General features: G+C 33.5%; 2 protein-coding genes across 5 annotated transcripts; both read right to left on the bottom strand.

Annotated features, from left to right (window-relative positions):
* Positions 1-4,666: 4,666 nt before the first annotated feature.
* On the bottom strand, positions 4,667-5,674 carry LOC124830324 (uncharacterized). Its single transcript, XM_047304000.2, has one exon. The coding sequence runs from the start codon at positions 5,649-5,651 to the stop codon at positions 4,992-4,994; it is 660 nt and encodes a 219-aa protein (XP_047159956.1). The 5' UTR covers positions 5,652-5,674; the 3' UTR covers positions 4,667-4,991.
* A 1,261-nt stretch (positions 5,675-6,935) lies between these two features.
* LOC124830312 (trehalase-like) lies at positions 6,936-11,372 on the bottom strand. 4 transcript variants are annotated; one of them, XM_088104989.1, is made up of 12 exons: positions 11,084-11,372; positions 10,416-10,938; positions 10,199-10,318; positions 9,569-9,684; positions 9,357-9,457; positions 9,170-9,279; positions 8,842-8,914; positions 8,594-8,755; positions 8,432-8,519; positions 7,646-7,745; positions 7,351-7,564; positions 6,936-7,221 (listed from the first exon to the last, which is right to left on the bottom strand). In XM_088104989.1, exons 2-12 carry the CDS (start codon positions 10,901-10,903, stop codon positions 7,138-7,140), a joined length of 1,656 nt encoding a protein of 551 aa, XP_087961115.1. In that variant the 5' UTR covers positions 10,904-10,938; positions 11,084-11,372; the 3' UTR covers positions 6,936-7,137. The 4 variants fall into 4 exon arrangements, with proteins under 4 accessions (XP_087961115.1, XP_047159942.1, XP_087961114.1 ...); XM_047303986.2 differs by having other exon boundaries at positions 11,201-11,371; XM_088104988.1 differs by having other exon boundaries at positions 11,269-11,310.
* Positions 11,373-18,411: the final 7,039 nt, after the last annotated feature.

Genomic DNA, 18,411 nt, shown 5'->3' with positions numbered 1-18,411 from the left:
ATTATTTAATTTAATTTAATATTTTAATATATTAAATCAAATTTATTATTACTATTTATTTTTATTATTTTATTTTTAAGTTTTTAATATAACTATTATTATAATATAAATTATATTTTAATAATTATTAAAATATTAAATAATATTTAAATTTTAAATTAAATTATTATTAAAGTGGTGAAGAATGCTTTTAATAAGAAAGAAAAGAAAATGATTTTTTTTATTAAAGTTGAAATAAAATTTTTGGAAAAGTTGTAAGTGTAGAATCAGATGTTAGAAGATTAAAAATATAATAATTTTTGGAAATGTAGAATAAGATCTTGGAGGTGTAGGATGAAACACTCTACTTTTATAACTATTTCACCTAAAAAATTGTAACTCTTTATCTTTGTCAATCTCGTTATTCATCAAATACATATTTAAAATATTAACGTGAATTTTAAAAATCTAGCAAATATGATATTGCATATATTTAAAAAATATATATTATAAATTTAATTTAATTTTTACAAATAAAATATAAAATATTTATAAATTTAATTTAATTTAGTAAAATATAAATTAAATTTCAATTTTAATTTTTACAAATAAAAGATAAAAAGTATTCATTACAATATAATTAATTCACAACAATTTATTTATAAATAAATATTAAAATATCTAATAAATAATAAATACTTACAAGTATTAATTATATGTTGTGATTTTATTCGCAAATAATAGTGAAGACGTATATATTCGTCAGAGGACATTCTCCTGTTTTTGGATCTTATTTGTCCAGTTCCGTCTTTCTTTCTTTTTCTTTTCTTTTTCATTATGTTAATTTTTCATTTTTATGATTTTAGTTACTAATTTTCTCTAAACGGAGTTTTGGTTTTTTATTATAAATTATAAATCATGTTTTATACTTTCTTTGAGCTAAATTTTAAACCAAACATTTTTTCATTCCATCTTTATTATCAATTTAAATTGTATTTATCCATTCAATCATCTTTACTCTTTAAATGTTATGCGGCTCCTTCTTGAAGACTACATACATACTCTGTCAGAAATACAACTGCTTATGTTTGGCTACTTGCTTTTATTCCTAGTAGCCGTAGAAATGGATGGCCTTGGATTCGAAAATTTATACCACGGAAAAATATTAAATTCTTCATTTAAATGGTTTCTCCTGCTAAATTCTTTTCTTGTTTATGCATGTACATTTGGAGAATGAACTTAGATATTTGTAACAGAATCTAATAGCGGTGATACGATAATTTTAAACGAATTCTTTTAAGATTTTTTAATATAGTTATGATTTTATGCTGTGAGATATTTTGTGTTTAATTTAATTTTATAAAATTAATTTATATTCTAATATCAAAAGGATGTGAAGTGATATGGTTAGAATATATATTGTCTATTTTAAAATGTTGAATTTTGCTATGATTTTATTTTTAAAAGGTGTTTTAGGGAGTGAAGGGAATATTTAAGTTGTTTTAGATTTTGACTTTAAACGATATAGGACTATTAAACATTATTGAAATATAAATTCCAATCAAAGGTTTAAGGAGAATGATTATCAATGGAACATCAATTTTCTTTTCCTAAGTTTGTCAAACAACATAATTAAAGATAATCATCATGATTAATTTGAAGTATTATTTACTTTGAAATATAGAATTTTATCATGGTTTTATTTTTAAAAAACATCTTAAGATAAAAGTATTTTTTTTCTTAGACTGGACTCTAAGTCATATGAAACTATTGAATGTAATAAAAATAATATATAATACAATATTTAAATTTTTATACTTGTATATTATAATTTTATCATATTTTTAATAGGTATGCTATCTCTGTATAATACTAATACATTTGGATTTGGTTGTATTTTTAAAAGAAATGGAAACTAATGGGTAACGAGTTTTGCATGTGGTGTCATAATTATTTAGAGCTCTTAATTCAATTTCATTTAAGTCTAATCTAACTTTTTTTATATCAAATTTGAATTTTTTGAATTGAGTAATTATTTTTCATATAAATAATTAAGTATTTTTTTCATTTTATTTTTAAATAAAATTTTATACTTTAAAAGATAATCCATAGATTGATGTATCTCGTAAAACTTTTTTTGACATTATCTATATGTAAACTATTATATGTATATATATATATATATATATTTTTTCTTTTTTTAACCTATAAACTTTTTTTCCTTGAACCAAACGGTGAACTAAACCAAATTAGCATGTCTATCACTCCCCATCTTAGGCCAGAGTTATGTTATTTATCATGATATATGAGATTAAAGATCTTGCAAAGTGATGTGTGAGTCTAATTGGAAAGGTTTATTGGATATGTTACAAGAATGAAGTGCATCGTTTTCATATTTAACTAGTTTTTAATCATTTTATTTTCCTTTCCATTTTTCGATATGCATTTAGGGTTTACATTTAAAGTTTATTTGCAAATTATTTTCTAGCATAACTCCTACTCTTCAACATTCATTATCTAAGCTAAATTCAACCCACATAAAGTTACACATTTATCTTTAAGTTTCGAATATTGAGTTAGCTCAAAGGATTCAATTTACATTTTCCAAGTCTTGAAATTTAATGCTTTGCGTTCATGAACAAATAGGGGTTAAAAGTTATTATCAAAATAGATTTGAAGCAAATATTACTATTCTAGCATCTTACTAGTTAAATTCTTGATCAAGGATAATTGAATGAGTTAAAAGCACATCGGTAGTTAGTTGAAGAAAAGTGACACCTATGAGTAATTCTAATAAATCCATAAAAGAAATATAGTATATTATGAAAAATCATCTTGTTTTCTAAAACAAAATTAAAATCTAACTACACAAATGTCAAAAAAACAACTTCCTAAGAATTCTATACTGTTGAAATTAATTGTAAGACCTTAATGATGGTCTGGTGAAGGGCTGAGAATGGCTGGTTGTTCCACCCAAGGATTGGGATAAGTTCCCTAAATGGAGTAGCATTGATTTGGGTCAAATCAAAGTATACATAATAAACAAGTATGTGAAAGTGACTCCAAATGTGTCATTACATTCGTCAACCACACTTACGAAATAATCAAAGTTTCCATATGGAAATTACATGGTCAGCATTCAAAAGAGGCAAACATTTTGAATTTATAATTTATAATTTAGATGAATAAGTGAAATTTAAACACTATAATTCATGAAAAAGAAAAAAGGATCAGAGACTGACGTAAATAAACAATTAATTAAGCTAATTACACGTTAACTAGTATTTATGGAAAAACTTAAAAATATAATTAAATTTAAGGTAACTAACTTACATATAAGTTCAGTTTTCCTTGTTAATTTAAATATTTGTATATTACCAATTGATTATAGTTATTTAAAAAAACAGCGGACAATCTGTGATTTGAAAACAGCATATAAAACTCTATAGTCTCATTATATTATAATTAAATTTAAGGATTTTAAGGATAATTGTAATTTTTGGTTCTCATATTTCAAACAATCTATGATTAATTTTTAATTTTAGTGTATTAATTTTAGTTATTTGTAATTTTGTTTAACTTTTTATTTCCTTAAGTAAATTTAATTCCTTAATCGTTAATTATTTACAATTTAAAATTTTAAAAAATATATTAAATTAATATCAAATTACATTCATTTTCCTTGCATCTTTCTTCAATCATGTCAAAAAGTCACCAATATTATGTGTATTTTCTCTTTATCTAACTTTGTTGAATTCAAAGTAACAAACAATTACATATAATCGAACTAAATGTTAAACAAAGATGTAGATAATCAACTATTACAAGAATAAAATTGTTTAAAAAAAGAAGTTCAAAGAAAAAAATTATGAATAATTAAATAGCAGAAGAATAAAATTGGTACCAAAATTGTGGATTTTGCAAAATATAGGATAAAAATTATATTTAATTCTAAATTTTATGCCAACACTAAGATGGGTAAAGTTTGGCAAACCTGCGTACTACTACTAGCCCATCACTAGTTTAACGGTAGCTTTGTATTTTTAGTAAGGTAGTTTTTTAATTTTAATAATAAAAAATCAATTTAAACGGTTAAAACTGTTATATTGTTATTTGTTTTACATACCCTACTATGATAGTGATAGTTTAATTATTTATACATTAATTATGATTTAAGAATTTTTGTAAGTATGATGGGGTATGCGAAAGGCATGAAGTGATGGGCAGATTGGAGCGTCAAGTTGACGAGGAAACGAAGAAGAAAAAAGAGAAGATTAGGATACTTTTTCTCCTTCTATCTAGCCTTGATCCCTCCAACGTATTAAAAGCAAATAATAATGACATCTTCGCTAAATGTCAAATTAAATCTCACTGCGAAAACACTTCCAAACTTTCTCCTACTCCTCACTATTGCCCATTTTACCCCCGAGTCTATGCCGCGTGAGACCCACACACATCGGACCATACTCTCTCACTTCACTGCCAACTTCTCCACCGTTACGGGCGCGGAAAAGCCGCGTAACCTCCACCACCTCCGTCTTCTAAGCGCCCTTTTCCTACCCAATTAAATCTCACCCCTTTTACAATATGCATACTATAAAATGTATTCACTTTGTATTTTTTATACAAATAAATATTGCAATAAATTCTTAAATTCCATAATGACTCTTGGTAAACTAAGATTAGATAACGAGGAAAATCACAGAATCTTGACTCCTCAATGTAAACTCAAAGAACTACTTATAAGAGTGACTTGCCCCCTATACTCATAATTCAGATATGGAGCTAAACATAAATAATTTAAAGGATGTTACGAATAGAAGTGCGGTAATCATTTCCCCCAATCACAGACATTAAGTTATGATTAAAATGTCATTTTCCCATTTTTTTCTCTATGAAATGTTAAGTCATCCATACATTTTTGTTTTCCTGTAATGATAAACTGGGTTAATTATTGACCAGATTAAGTACAGAGTTACCCCACGAAAACATGTCATCCACTTCAATCTGCACTAGCTTGAAAATGATTGAAAATTACTCCGACCAATTCCATTGGCGTTAGTGAAAAATCCGACCAGCTTTGCGGCGGCGCCACCACTGTTTTGGGCGGAAGCATGCTTAGGCACCACCTTGCTGGTCCTCTTAGAGGGACCCACAAAAAGAAGCGAGTCCTTCTGACCACAATTGTGACTCCGAGGCACAAGGTCCCGAAACCTCCACCGCTTGGGCGATGCGGATGTCTTCTTGCAGGGCGGGGTCCACACACAGTACGTTCCTTCAGCCACGCCTTCGAGATCGTTGCTGCCGTCCACGGTCTCTCGCTCCTCCAACATCAGCGTCTTCAAAGGCAAACGCGGACGACGTGTCGTTTCAAGGGGAAGGGACGTAGCGGAGAAGAGATGCGGCGCAGGGTCATGGTGGAAGGGAGGGTAGAAAGGTCTGATTTGGCCGTTGCAGAAAATGTCGTCGGCTGAGGCAGGTGAGGAGTCTGTGTGACCGAAAACGAAAGAGAACTCGAAGTCATCGACCGGGTCAGCGTCGTCGTTTTGTTGGCAAAGAGTATCGTGGGTGTCGCTGCGGTGTTCGCGGACGACTCTATTAGCGATGTGAAAGAAAGAGTCGGAAGAGTGAGCACTGAAACTTGGAGAAGACGTTGGCTCTGTCTGCATCATTCAAAATCAGAGAAAGGAGTTTGGTATAAACTGTGGAAAGTGTGTAGAGGCTCTGAGATACTATATATAGACAAGAAAAATGACACTTGAACAATTATTTTTTACAACATTTAGACACGTGCACACGTGTCAAAATCTGAGTAGTCTATTTTCATTTAATTTTTCCAACTAGACCACTCAGATTTTGACACGTGTGCGCGTGTCTAAATGTTGTCAAAAATAGTTGTTCAAGTATTATTTTCCTATAGACAAGGGAGTGGAACCGGTTCTCACTCTCTGTTTATTTTATGCCATTTTTCATTTTCGCTTTTCTTTTCTTATTATTTACTCTTCCAGTTTTAACACTGCTACTATCCTCAGCAATTTTTTTCTTTATTTTTACAGTCATATATCTCCTTATTATTTTAATAGTGTTATTTTAATTCATCACTGTCTAATTTATATATAATTATTTTTGGTGTAGATTTGAAATACTCAAATAATTTAATTTTATATCTTTAACTTTTACATTTATTTTTTTTCTGTTTTATTATTCTATTATTTATTTTTACTTTCCTTCTTTTTGGTTCTTACCTAAATTCTTGTCAGAACTAGGGAAGAAACCTGAATATCAATTTTTATATTTGTAATAAATTAATTTATTTACTGCTACAACATTTATCATTCTTTCCTGTTTTCATTCATATAAATAAATAATAATTTTATCCTATTCATTCTTATCTTTTACCCATTTAAATTTTAAAAAAAATTATCATGTTTTTATTTTTAATTTTTCTCTTATTTGTGTTGAAAATGAATTAATGTGGACTTGGGGATAGTGAGGTCCTAGTTCCAAAGCTTAGTTTGTGGAGTTCAAAAAATGGTCTACCTTCTGTACTTTCCGCCACCCTAAATTAATAAGTTCTGATTGTTTTACGAGCCTCTTTGGTTTATTGTATGTGGTGATTTATTGAAATAAATTATTTCTTTTTGACAAAAATTACGTTAAAGTCCCCTGTAAAAAACATTTAAACTTTAGCTACCTGAGTGTGGAAAGCTGAAGAATGATCTCGAATATTCTGATAAAAATTTATTTAAATAAAAAAGTATTTTATTTAATGAAAAGAATGAATTTAAATATAGTTTATTAATATATATAATTTATTTAATTTATTAAAGATTGACATATTGTCTTTTATATAATATTAAAATTACTTTCATGTACATCTTTAAAAATATAAATAACTTGTAGTTAACTTATTGCTGTAACACGATATCAAGCCCAATACAATCTTGTAATCATAGTTGTTTATAATTTTGGTTAACTACTTTTATATTAAAATCTTGAACCAAACTGACAAAATTTAAAGCTAATATATAGTTTTATATTAAAAAAAATCATTCACGAATTTATTCACCCAGTTTTCTTCACCCGCTCATGCAAATATCTCGTACAAGTAAATTATTGCAGCATAATTTTTTGTCCACCTTTCAATTTCGGAGCACATCAGCATTCTATGTTCCGATCTTCAGGCCATCCAAACTCCTCCAAGAATGCCAACACAACACCATTTGACCAGCCAAAACCAGTCTGCATTGCAAAACAACCCAGTCAGATACTGAAAAAGTCACTAGTCAAATTTCTTTCATTCAACCAAGTCAGATTATATTTTTCTACAACGTTTCCCTAGACCAAAAACATAATTGTAAATAGTAATACCTGGGGCACGTATTCGCCTCCACCTCCAAAGTCTCCACAATGCTCCACGTCAAGCTTTTCATGCATTAAGCCCGTTTTCTTGTAAACGATATAATTCGTTGTGACCCATCTGATGGCAATTTCTTCAGCCAATGACCTTGCTTCTTGCGACCCAGATTTTAGAAGGCCTTCCACTAGCATGTGTTGAAGCGGCGCCCAGCCATTTGGAAAGTCCCTATTGCAAGTATGTAAGGATCATTGATAAGTGAAACATTTTACCTGTCTTACCCAGTCTCACCCTGCTTATATTACTTACCACTGTTGTCCTGAATCAGTCAAAGAAGTTGCAACTCCAGCGGCACGGACAAGGTCGGAAGTTTTGAGACTTTCAACGACACCAGCCACAAGTGAAGTGTCTTGATAAACATAAAAACATATTTAGTAATCAACTTAGAATGCAGGAAAATGTTTTTTCTTCTATGTTTCACAAAGGTAAACTCATCATAGTGATCAATATCTCCCAAGTTCAACACAATTTAGCCATTGCCTGGTGGTGCTAAAGTTTGATATTCAGCAAAAACAGTTTTTAAAGTGGAAATTTGTTGTGCATACAATAGTCTCCCATCCCATCCTTATTTAAATTAACATATGACAGCAATGAAAATAAACTGTCACACTGATTAACAGACTTTTAGCAATATTTCATAAAATCACATGCTAATCAACCACTTTAGCAATCTAGCCACATGTTTAGAGATCGACTATTCAATGTAAGCACTTAGAAATCTACGTTACTTTAAAATTTGGCATTTGGCGCCAGTAAGGCCACTTATTAACCTATAATTGGACAGCATAACTGATGAAATAGAAGTCTATAACGGTGTAATTGTTTACACTTCCGAAAATGATCTTAAGTTCCAAGTTCTTCGTGAATAAATGTGTTCAATGTAACCTCGTGTGAATGAAGTTCAAGCTTGATGATTTACAAGAAGGATTGAACCCAATACTTAACCGATACCACAATGATTGCGAGAACTGCTTACGTGCTTGAATTTTCTCATTACTCGTTAGTAAAGTTGATATGTTAACACATTAAGCATACCTGAATAAAATGGTTTCATCCACAAAGGAACAAAATTGGAAGCAAATACATTTTTATTCTGGCGCCCGTTTTTCCAAACATGAACCTCCTAAAAGTATCAAATGGACAGTCAGAAGAACCCTCACCTACTGGTAGATTAATACATGTGGTTCCAGGAAATACCTCACATGTATTTTCGAGCCAGTAGTCAAGCCATTGTTTCATGTTTGCATTCCAGAAAACAGAGTCCATTGCCTTCTTTCTAAGATCAGCATTTTCCAGGAACCGTTCAGCAGTGCCATTATCTCCAACAACTTTTGCAAAGAAGGCAATATTAAGTTCCATCTGAACCAATGGGCATCACAGAATTGATAAGGTTGCAGAGAGACACACATTTCAGGTCTTCTTTTAGATATTAGTATAAGACTTACCCCGAGTACAAATGCATTTAAATCAACAGGTATTACGGAAGTTGTAGCCAATGTTGTGAAATTAGGCGGATTTCTGCATTAATAGGAACAAGATTGTACTGAACTGTAAGTATTCCTGACTCTTAAACAAGGAAAAATCATGTCAGACCTAAGTCAATGTGTGTTTTTCTGAAAAAGCTAAACATTTGGTTGAAAGTGTGTTGCTTAGGCTTGCCCCTAATGAACATTGTGAGTTACTTTATGAGCATCTGAATACCTAGACATTTATTCAGATGATTTTCATATTTTTTTTCCCTTTTAGGAGGTCTTAGCGTATGTAAAATCTTACCTCATCCATCTAGTGCTGAAATCCCATCCTGATTCAGCAGCTGAAGCCAGGTCACGGTAAAACTGCTGTTTTTCTGAAACACTAGAGAAGTTGGAAGCAAATTCCTGGTCCTATGGCATGAATTAGCCAAAATTATAGTTTAAGTCCCATCTCAATAATACCACAGTTGTTAACAAACCAAACACACCTTAATGGATGATTCTGGCCTGGGTTTGTCCCACATTGCATTATAGCGATTTAAGGTATGAGTGCAACCTTGAGCATCCAAAATGGTCACCTTATGTATATCTACAAGATGAAGCAAAAGGTAAACCTACCAAAAAATAGAAGGTACACTACAAATATCACCCAACCGCAGACAATAGTGATCGAGGCAAAAAGTTCTAGCGTAATTAATACCTGAATTCCAAAATTCATACTCTTTGAGTAGTGCAGGTAGAGATCTTTTAACCAATTCCACGTCACCGGTGGTACGGTATATCTCATAAATCATAGCGCTTAAAAGGGGAGGCTGGCTATAATATCATAGTAAAGTTTATAGTCACTTTTTCAGTTTGAGGGTAAGAATTATACAATGACTTCCTTTTATTTCAAAAAGGAGCGGTCCAGATATAAGCAAGAGTGGCATTTTTAAGTTTGTTATATTGAAAGGTAAAGTATTTATATCGGAAACACAAAAGTCATTAAGTACTATTTTTAAGGGTGAAATTTACATTTCAATATAATGAAATGAAGGAACTATAAATAGAAAAAGATATAGACACCTCTACATCTTTGTCATCTAAAGAAATTTAATAAGGCATACTTAACGTCTTCATTCATGCTACAAATCCATGTACGGTATATAAATCTAAGCTATAACAACCAAACAACAAATTATTATTGCACGATCTAAAACCGCCACACCTCTATAACTACCAAATATTTATGACGCGTTAACATTCCCAGCTTAGAAGAAACAATTGATAAAATTCAGTTAATATAATAATAATAGTAATAATAATAAAATTTAAGTAATGTAGAGAGTACCTCCTGTTAGTGTAGTATGCTCTAGCACCATTAAGAACAAATCCATATTGTTCTATCAAGGAAATGAGGTTGGTCACAATAGCAGTAGCAGTGTCGTGCATTTTACTCGCGATCAGGCCCCTAAAGCCCATAAACAAAACCCAGTGAGCAGGGCAGGGCCCAGGCCCAGTAGTAATAACTAAGTGCAGGAACAAACAAAAAATAAAAACAAACGGACCTAATAACCCAGTAAGAATCCCAGTAATAAACCTCGCGAAAACGCGAACCGGGAATGACAACGGAACCGGGGAGAGGGAGCAGCGTATGCAAGTCCGGGTGCGCCTGCACCGCATCGGATACTTTCCGGGTCAAGTTTTTCCAAAGCCAATGGACCTGCAAGGCCCAGGCCCGCACCTGAGGGTGTTTGACCTTGGGCAAGAAACCCTCCGGTTCGCGAACGAAATCGTGTGGGGTAAGGTGCACCAGATCGTCCCCTGCACCTCCGAAGTAGGCTTCTAGAAAGCGTTTTAAATCTTCAGCCGCCACGGTGCCGTTGGCGTTACGCGGGAGCTTCTGGAACGCGTCCTGGGTGACGGATAGTGCGAACTTAAGAGGCACGTCGACGTAGGTCTTGGGATCGAAATCGGTACCGCCGAAGGCTTCGAAGGCGGTTTTTTGGAGGCGTTGGAGGAAGGAGAGGAGAGAGGTGGAGGGCGTGATGGCCATGGCACAGTGCGATGATGATAACGATGATGATGTTGCTGTTACAGTGAGAAGTGTTAGTGAGAGATGAATTAGCCATGTGCAGGTGTGTTAGTTTTCAGGCATTTTTGTTTGAGTTTGGGAGAAAATTTGGCAAAGAATTGATGAAACAGAAAAAGAAAGAAAGATTTAACGAATGATTACGACGAGAAGAAAACAAATCTCGAAGCCGGCGATTGACGCTAGGTGTTACGACGAGGGTGAGTTTGTATCGTAAACATTTTTTATATTGAAAATAACACACTGCACTAAAAAACTCACTCTCAGAACAAACTCTTCGACGGCAACACAGTTACTCACGCTTCACTCTTCTCTACACTTCAACGTACCTTTTCTTTCCATTGGTTAACTTTTGGTATTCATGTTCCGCCATAATAAAATAGTTTTTTCTCTTACAGGTTAAAACATATTTATAACTAGTGAAAAAGAAAGAATGGACACGAATATTCGTTTCAGGAATAATTTTAAAAGGAGAATAATGAATTTCATTCTTTAAATTGAAATCGAAATTGCCTAATGCTTTCAATGAGATTGCTGTATATTAAAACATCTTAAAAAAATTATTCTTATCAAGTAAAGGAAACATTTTTCTTAAGACTTCAATGAGTACTTAAAAATTTCATTCACATTATGAGTAGAAAACAAATTGGCATCTTGATCTTTATGTGATACAACCATTTATTTTTTAGTTTGGAAAGAATGATGTATTTGAATCATTGAAGGAAGAATACAGAGAAGAGTAAAACATTAATGGAATGTGAAATGAGCACATGTAACTATTTTTCTTCCTTTCATATCCTTTAATTCTTTCTCAACTAATTGTATTAGTTTGATCATTAAAAGTCTAGTATTAGCTTGATTAGTAAGTGTCTAGACTATATAATTAATATAATTCGTTATTTAGTATACTCATTTTGTTTAGAAATTAGAAACATTGCTGTAACTATTACCCACCATATGGTTAAGGCTCTCGCTTTCTTTTTAAATAAAAGATAAAACAATCCTATTCGTAATCTTTTGCAAAAAAATAAAGAGAATCAAAAGCAGATTATTTTAGCATGTAATTGGAATAAATTCGTCAACTTTGATGCTCTAAAACAATTATGTTGCACTCATCTCTTCTTGGGCTCAACATTTTCTCAATTTATGAGAAAAAATCTTTGTACATTATTAATTAATTATTAGTTAATGGGTTAAATATATTTTTATTTCTTTAATTTTAAGTAAAAATTGTTTTTTTTTATATTTTGGAAAAATTTAATAATATAATTTTAGAATTACATAAATTTAGTTTTTTTAACTAAATGTTTCAAACCTTGTTTTTTAGTTAATATTAAAACAAATATTGTCAAATAATAAACTTAATAAAATTTAATTAAAATAACTAAATTCTTACATTTTTAAAGTTAAAATACTAAATTAGACTAAAATTTTGAAAATAAACTTTTTTAATTTTCACTTAAAATTAAATAACCAAAAACATATTTAATTCTTAATTAATCAACTCTTTCCTCTAATAATTTTATTTGTTCCTCCCACAAAGATCAAAGGTCGAAGCCTCTGAACTGTTGTGCAGATACATATTTCATAATGCATCCAAAGTACATTTTACATGTAGTTTTTGACGCGGTAGCACCAAAGATCAATGCCTTTATTTGGGTAGCAGGGGGTGGAGGGTAAATCTAAAAAATGGTGGTGTGAGTAAGCTACATGCAGTTATTTTGGTGCCAGGTTTCACAATTTCACTAAGAAGACAATAAACTAACAAGGATGTTTTATTTTTAAATATGTATAAAAGGATAAATACTCCAGTATTTCGCCCAAATCGTACACGTTATCATTATTAATGTGAGAGGAAAATGTAATGAATGTTACTTTAACAAATATATTAAGCTGTTGAAACTGCAAGGAGATGACGAAAGCCTGCATTATTATCAATTGAAAGTAACTAATATTATAAAGAGGGTTCAAAGAACTCAATTTTAATATAATTTAATCAATGGATTCTTTCCTTTATTTAGACTCGAGTTCCAAGATAAATGTACCATTATTTATAATTAAAAACTCAAGCCATGCAGATAAAATTATATAATAATAGGAAAATGTTTCTTCGACAACGCCCATTTGACAACAAATTAACAACGACACGTGGCGTTGTGTGATTTGCTGTTTTAATTGGAAATTTGAAAAGTAAATAACCTGATTTGGAGGGCACTTTCGGAATAACCTATTGGCGCCCATACTCTTCCGAAAACTCTCTGTGTCCAAGTTATTCATTCGAAACTTGGCCTTCCACCAAATGAACTCCCAAACTTTGCGTCCACCATTCTGAACTTTGGGCACGCCACCGAGATGGTCTTTGTTGACCTACGAAATCGTGTTTGGAAGTATTGAAGTCCGGCATTGAAGTCCTTTGTCTCCGTCCACCATTGAAGTGTTGGGAGGAAGTGTATTGAAGGGGCAAGCGTTGTCACATTTTCTTCAAAGGAGCGGTTTTTTTACCGTCGCCCTTGTTCGTTGGATGGTTAGGGTGAGTGTTAATCGCAAGGTATTTTATATGCCCTTGTTCGTTTTCGTTTTTTGGAGATTTGACGACGGTTTTTTCATGGCGAACCCGTGTTTTCCCATTTATTCCTTTCGCCATTTATGTATGCGGTTGTTTCGTTTTCCCGTTTATTGTGAGTTTGATTGTGTAATCTATGTTTTAAAGATGAGTTCAGGATTCCTGACTCCATGGTATGGGTACTTGCATTTTGGAAGGAGTTTGACTAATAGTAAGTTGATCAGCCTTTGCTATTGTAGGTGAATATTTGACAGACGCTATTTTTAGAGTTGAAAATGGAATCCTCTAATAACAATGTAAGTAGATAGTAAACAGGAATGTTTTCTTTGTTGTTTTGGAGAAGCAATTTGACTGTTATAATTTTGAACTGTTTTATAGTGGCGCCTTCGAGCTTGGATAGATACATCGTACATTGCCAACATGAACTCCTTACTGGCAGCGACACATAAGATGCGCATTTTACAAACTCCGTTTAAGTGGTGTTTAGAAATTGTAGATCCTTTAGAGGTGAACCTAAAATTGTTGAAAAAGATGGTTCGTCGATGGGTTCCCCACCATCAATCGTTTAGAGTTAGCCAACATCTGGTGCCTTTCAATGTGCAGGATGTGTTCATGACTTTAGGGTTAGGAGTAAGGGGTTTGGAAGTTCCTTTTGATGAATCAGTTGTGGGTAAAGTTGGTGAATCCTTTAATTCAAAATGTACGAAATTGAAAGACCTCATACATATGTTCAATGTGCTTGTAGGTAATGATGATAGTGAGGTAGATGGGGTGTGTCGCTTGTATGTATTAGTTTGTTTTGTGGTGTTCTTTTTTTCCAGGAAGGCAAGATATGTGTCGAACATGCCTTGTTTAGTCTTAGATGACTTAGACAGTTTGTCTAGTTATGATTGGAGTAGTGATGTACATACATATCTTGTAGATAGTCTAAATAGATGTAATAAGAAACTACTTTCTGGATGGATTGCTGATTCATTGAGCATAAGTGGGAATGCTGTTGTTTTACAGGTATGATTTATATTGGTTGTTTGTTGCATTAATTCAATCCATAGTAATAACTGTTGTGATTAGTTTGATTGTTTTAACTGTAGCTTTGGGCGTATGAACGACTTGGTTTGCATGATGATTATTCTGCCAAGGAATTTCCGCGCGTTAGGCGATTTTCTTCGTTAAATTATACAACAAAAAAAATAGATGTTATGTTTAAGACTGCCGAGGTAAGTAACTTTGTTATGAAGTTATGTTGTTATGTTTTAATGATTTTTGCTGTTTTTATGTGATTGTTGTATATTTATTGTCATTGTCAAAGGTACAATTTGATTGGTACCTCAGTGAGAATGATTGTTTAAATCCCATCATACGTCGTGCTTTCAATTTGGATGAGGGATTGAGGCGTGAAGGTTCCAAGCGTGAAGAAAAAGTAGCTGAAAATGAATATGATGAAAATTGGCTATTAGCCACTTTGGAAAAACTGAGAACAAACAACGCCAAGATAAGAAAAGTCAGAGATGAAATTGCGGCTGTTAGGAAGGTACTTGGTGATCGTCTGAAGTATCGAAAGGTAGAACAATCTCCTTCATTTCATGAACAACCTGCAGATGAAAAACATGAAGAACCTGCAGATGAAGAAGATCAACAACCTGCAGATGACAAACCTGCTTCTACAACTGTTGAAGAAGAAGAACGAGTACCCCTTCAACATCCACAACTTTTGACTGACATTGGCGATGATGTTCATCATGGCGAAGGAGATGTCGTTCTACAACCATTTTGTTCAGGTCCGAAAGGTGTTGGTGATGTTGAAGGTGAGGGTAATGAAGGAGGTGCACATGTAGATGAAGAAAATGAAGAACCTGGACATGAAGAAAATGAAGAAGCTGGAGATGAAGAAAATGAAGAACCTATACATGAAGAAAATGAAGAACGTGCAGATGAAGAACCAGCTTGTACAATGGTTGTAGAAGAAGAAGGAGTAGCCGGTGACCATCCAATAGTTGTCATTGACGTTGGCGATGGTGTTGATGATGGTGAAGGAGAAGTGGATGTAGAACCGTTGAATGTACTGCCTTTGTGTTCTTTTGTTGGTGATCCAAAAACAGTGGTGGATTTGGATATGTTGTACCACGTAGTTACGCGAAGAGACATTCCACGGAGGTTAGAACACAGTAATTTTTTATAAGTTGTTGTTATCGGTAGTTGAATTTATGGTCAATGATATTGGTAGGTGATTTAATGATGTTGTTTTTTCAGGTACGTCTCTGAAATTATGTATCAACTGTTGAGCACAAGTGAATGTAGCTCTTTAGGGCCAAGGCAATGTGTAGACAACATGGTAATTATACAGTTGACTTTAATTACTGTTGTCATTCAATTTAGAAAGTTCATAAATTTCATGTTGAAGTTGTTAATTGTTGTGCAGGCTTTAATTTTTGCAGCAACAATGTTCATGTACTTTGAGAGAAGGTTGACTGGAGTCATAAAGAGGATTGTATTCAGTCCTATGTTTGGGGTAAATGGTTTAAGTAGGTGTTGTTGGTTTTTGGTAGCCTAGAATTTAACATTGACATGGTTGTTTAATGATGTTTTAATTTGATATTGAAGACCCATGTCCTGCACGACTATAGGAAACGACCAGTGAATCAACATGTGTGGCAACTTCTTGACTACCAGCCATATTTTCGATATGATCTGGTTCGACTTCAGGCCTTATTGTCTGCTGATTGGGTGAGTAAGATGTACTTTGTAAGCAGATACTTGTTTTTTAATGTGGGTTAGTATTTTGACATATTCCAAACAATCTGTAGGTGTTCATCCCAATTGTAAGTGATGGTCATTGGTGGTGTTATGCACTGAAGGTCTGCACTTTTCAGTTTTATGTCATAGACTCACTTGCCAATGGTATCAAAGGACGTTGTCGGATTGATAGAAGCATTGTAAGGTTTACCTTGATTAAAAATTTGTTTGGAAAATGAGTTCTTAAATCGTACTTAGTTTAAAGTCAGTGTTTTCGTTATTGTAACCATACAAGCTCAAAATATTCAACGCTTTTGGGGTTTGTTGACGGATAAACTTGAAGTTTCTAAGTGTCCTTTGTTAGTTGAGAAAGCCAACATCCCAGTCCAACCAAACACGTAATTATATTTTACCAATGTGTTAAAAAATTTTGTGATTCCATTGACAAAATTAATGCATGTCTTTTTGAATTTGAACAGATACGATTGTGGTGTAATCATGATGAAAGCTATTGAAATTTGGGATGGAGAGGAGAAATATGATGGGAAAAGCATGCCTGATTATACAAATGTATGTTAAATTATGAATTTGTCAATATTACATTATTAGACCGTTGACATTGGTTATGAATTCCAATATGTTCATTTCAGGAAGAGTTGGCTGCGTTTAGGAAAAAGTATATATGTGACTGGATCCTGGACGAGGACAACGTGCGAAGATTGGAGACGCTGCAACATTTTGGATTACTATAGCATTAGAAATGTGTCCTTCGTTTAGATTCTTCATCAGTAGTAAAAGAATATACATTGTAGACAATTATACTATTGGAAGTGTATTACTTGGATTTATGTACATGTGAACTTGTTCGAGTAATAATGAATACAGGTGAAGTATTCGTAATATTCATTTTGGTTGTGTTTGTTTTTAGTTGGAGTGAGTTTATTCGTTACCGTAAGTGCATCGCTGCTCCCCTATTTTGATTGAACAACTCCCCATTTAGTAGGTCAGATTAATTTGTTCCATTTCATTGAGACACCCTTACCTGGTAGGTGGTTTTCTTGGGAACTTATACCTCTGGCTGTAGTTATAAGGCAATGGGAAGGCAGGGGTGGGAAGGCAGTATTGAGCTGTTGTAATCGATTACAGTGACGCTGTAATCGATTACGATTGACATGTACCGAAAGTGCGTGGCTGGTCCACTGTTATGTATGAGTTGCTCCCCACTTATGGGCTGGACCTAACTACTTTGGCTTCATTGACACAGCATGACCTGGTTGGTGTTTTTCTTGGAAACGTGTAGGTGTGGATGCAGTCATAAGGGAATGGGACATGATTAGGGTGGCCCCAACATTGTGTTTTGATGACTGCATGAAGGAACTGGGTAAGGCAGGGGTGGGAAGGCAATATTGGGCTTCTTTAATCGATTACAGTGACACTGTAATCGCTTACGATTGACATGTACCGAAAGTGCGTGGCTGGTCCACTGTTATTACTGAGTTGGTCCCCACGTATGGGGTGGACCTAAGTACTTTGGCTTCCTTGACACAGCATGAAAGAACTGGGTAAGGCAGGGGGTAGGAAGGCAGTATTGGGCTTCTTTAATCGATTACAGTGACGCTGTAATCGCTTACGATTTACATGTACCGAAAGTGCATGGCTGGTCCACTGTTATGTATGAGTTGCTCCCCACTTATGGGCTGGACCTAACTACTTTGGCTTCATTGACACAGCATGACCTGGTTGGTGTTTTTCTTGGAAACGTGTAGGTGTGGATGCAGTCATAAGGGAATGGGACATGATTAGGGTGGCCCCAACATTGTGTTTTGATGACTGCATGAAGGAACTGGGTAAGGCAGGGGTGGGAAGGCAGTATTGGGCTTCTTTAATCGATTACAGTGACGCTGTAATCGCTTACGATTGACATGTACCGAAAGTGCGTGGCTGGTCCACTGTTATTACTGAGTTGGTCCCCACGTATGGGGTGGACCTAAGTACTTTGGCTTCCTTGACACAGCATGAAGGAACTGGGTAAGGTAGGGATGGGAAGGCAGTATCTTTGCTCTTGCCTACTGTTTGAGTTTAGAGGCATCCTATGTCGCCATTCGTTATTGGTTTTGGGGCAGGAAGATGTACAGAATGTCCCCTCCAAATATGTTCTTCGTCGTTGGAGCAAACT

The sequence above is a fragment of the Vigna umbellata genome, chromosome 1 (assembly GCF_029865625.1).
Source record: "Vigna umbellata cultivar VRB3 chromosome 1, Vumbellata_1.0, whole genome shotgun sequence".
Taxonomy (NCBI): domain Eukaryota; kingdom Viridiplantae; phylum Streptophyta; class Magnoliopsida; order Fabales; family Fabaceae; genus Vigna; species Vigna umbellata.
This window is presented reverse-complemented; position numbering and strand designations above follow the sequence as displayed.

Excerpts from the sequence above, each read along its gene's own strand:
- LOC124830324 (XM_047304000.2), bottom strand. The coding sequence starts at position 5,651 with ATGATGCAGACAGAGCCAACGTCTTCTCCAAGTTTCAGTGCTCACTCT.
- LOC124830312 (XM_088104988.1), bottom strand. Across the intron at positions 8,520-8,593 it reads GGCTCGAAAATACATGTGAG|GAGGTTCATGTTTGGAAAAA; the intron begins GTATTTCCTGGA and ends TGATACTTTTAG. Across the intron at positions 7,222-7,350 it reads GAGGCGAATACGTGCCCCAG|ACTGGTTTTGGCTGGTCAAA; the intron begins GTATTACTATTT and ends TTTGCAATGCAG.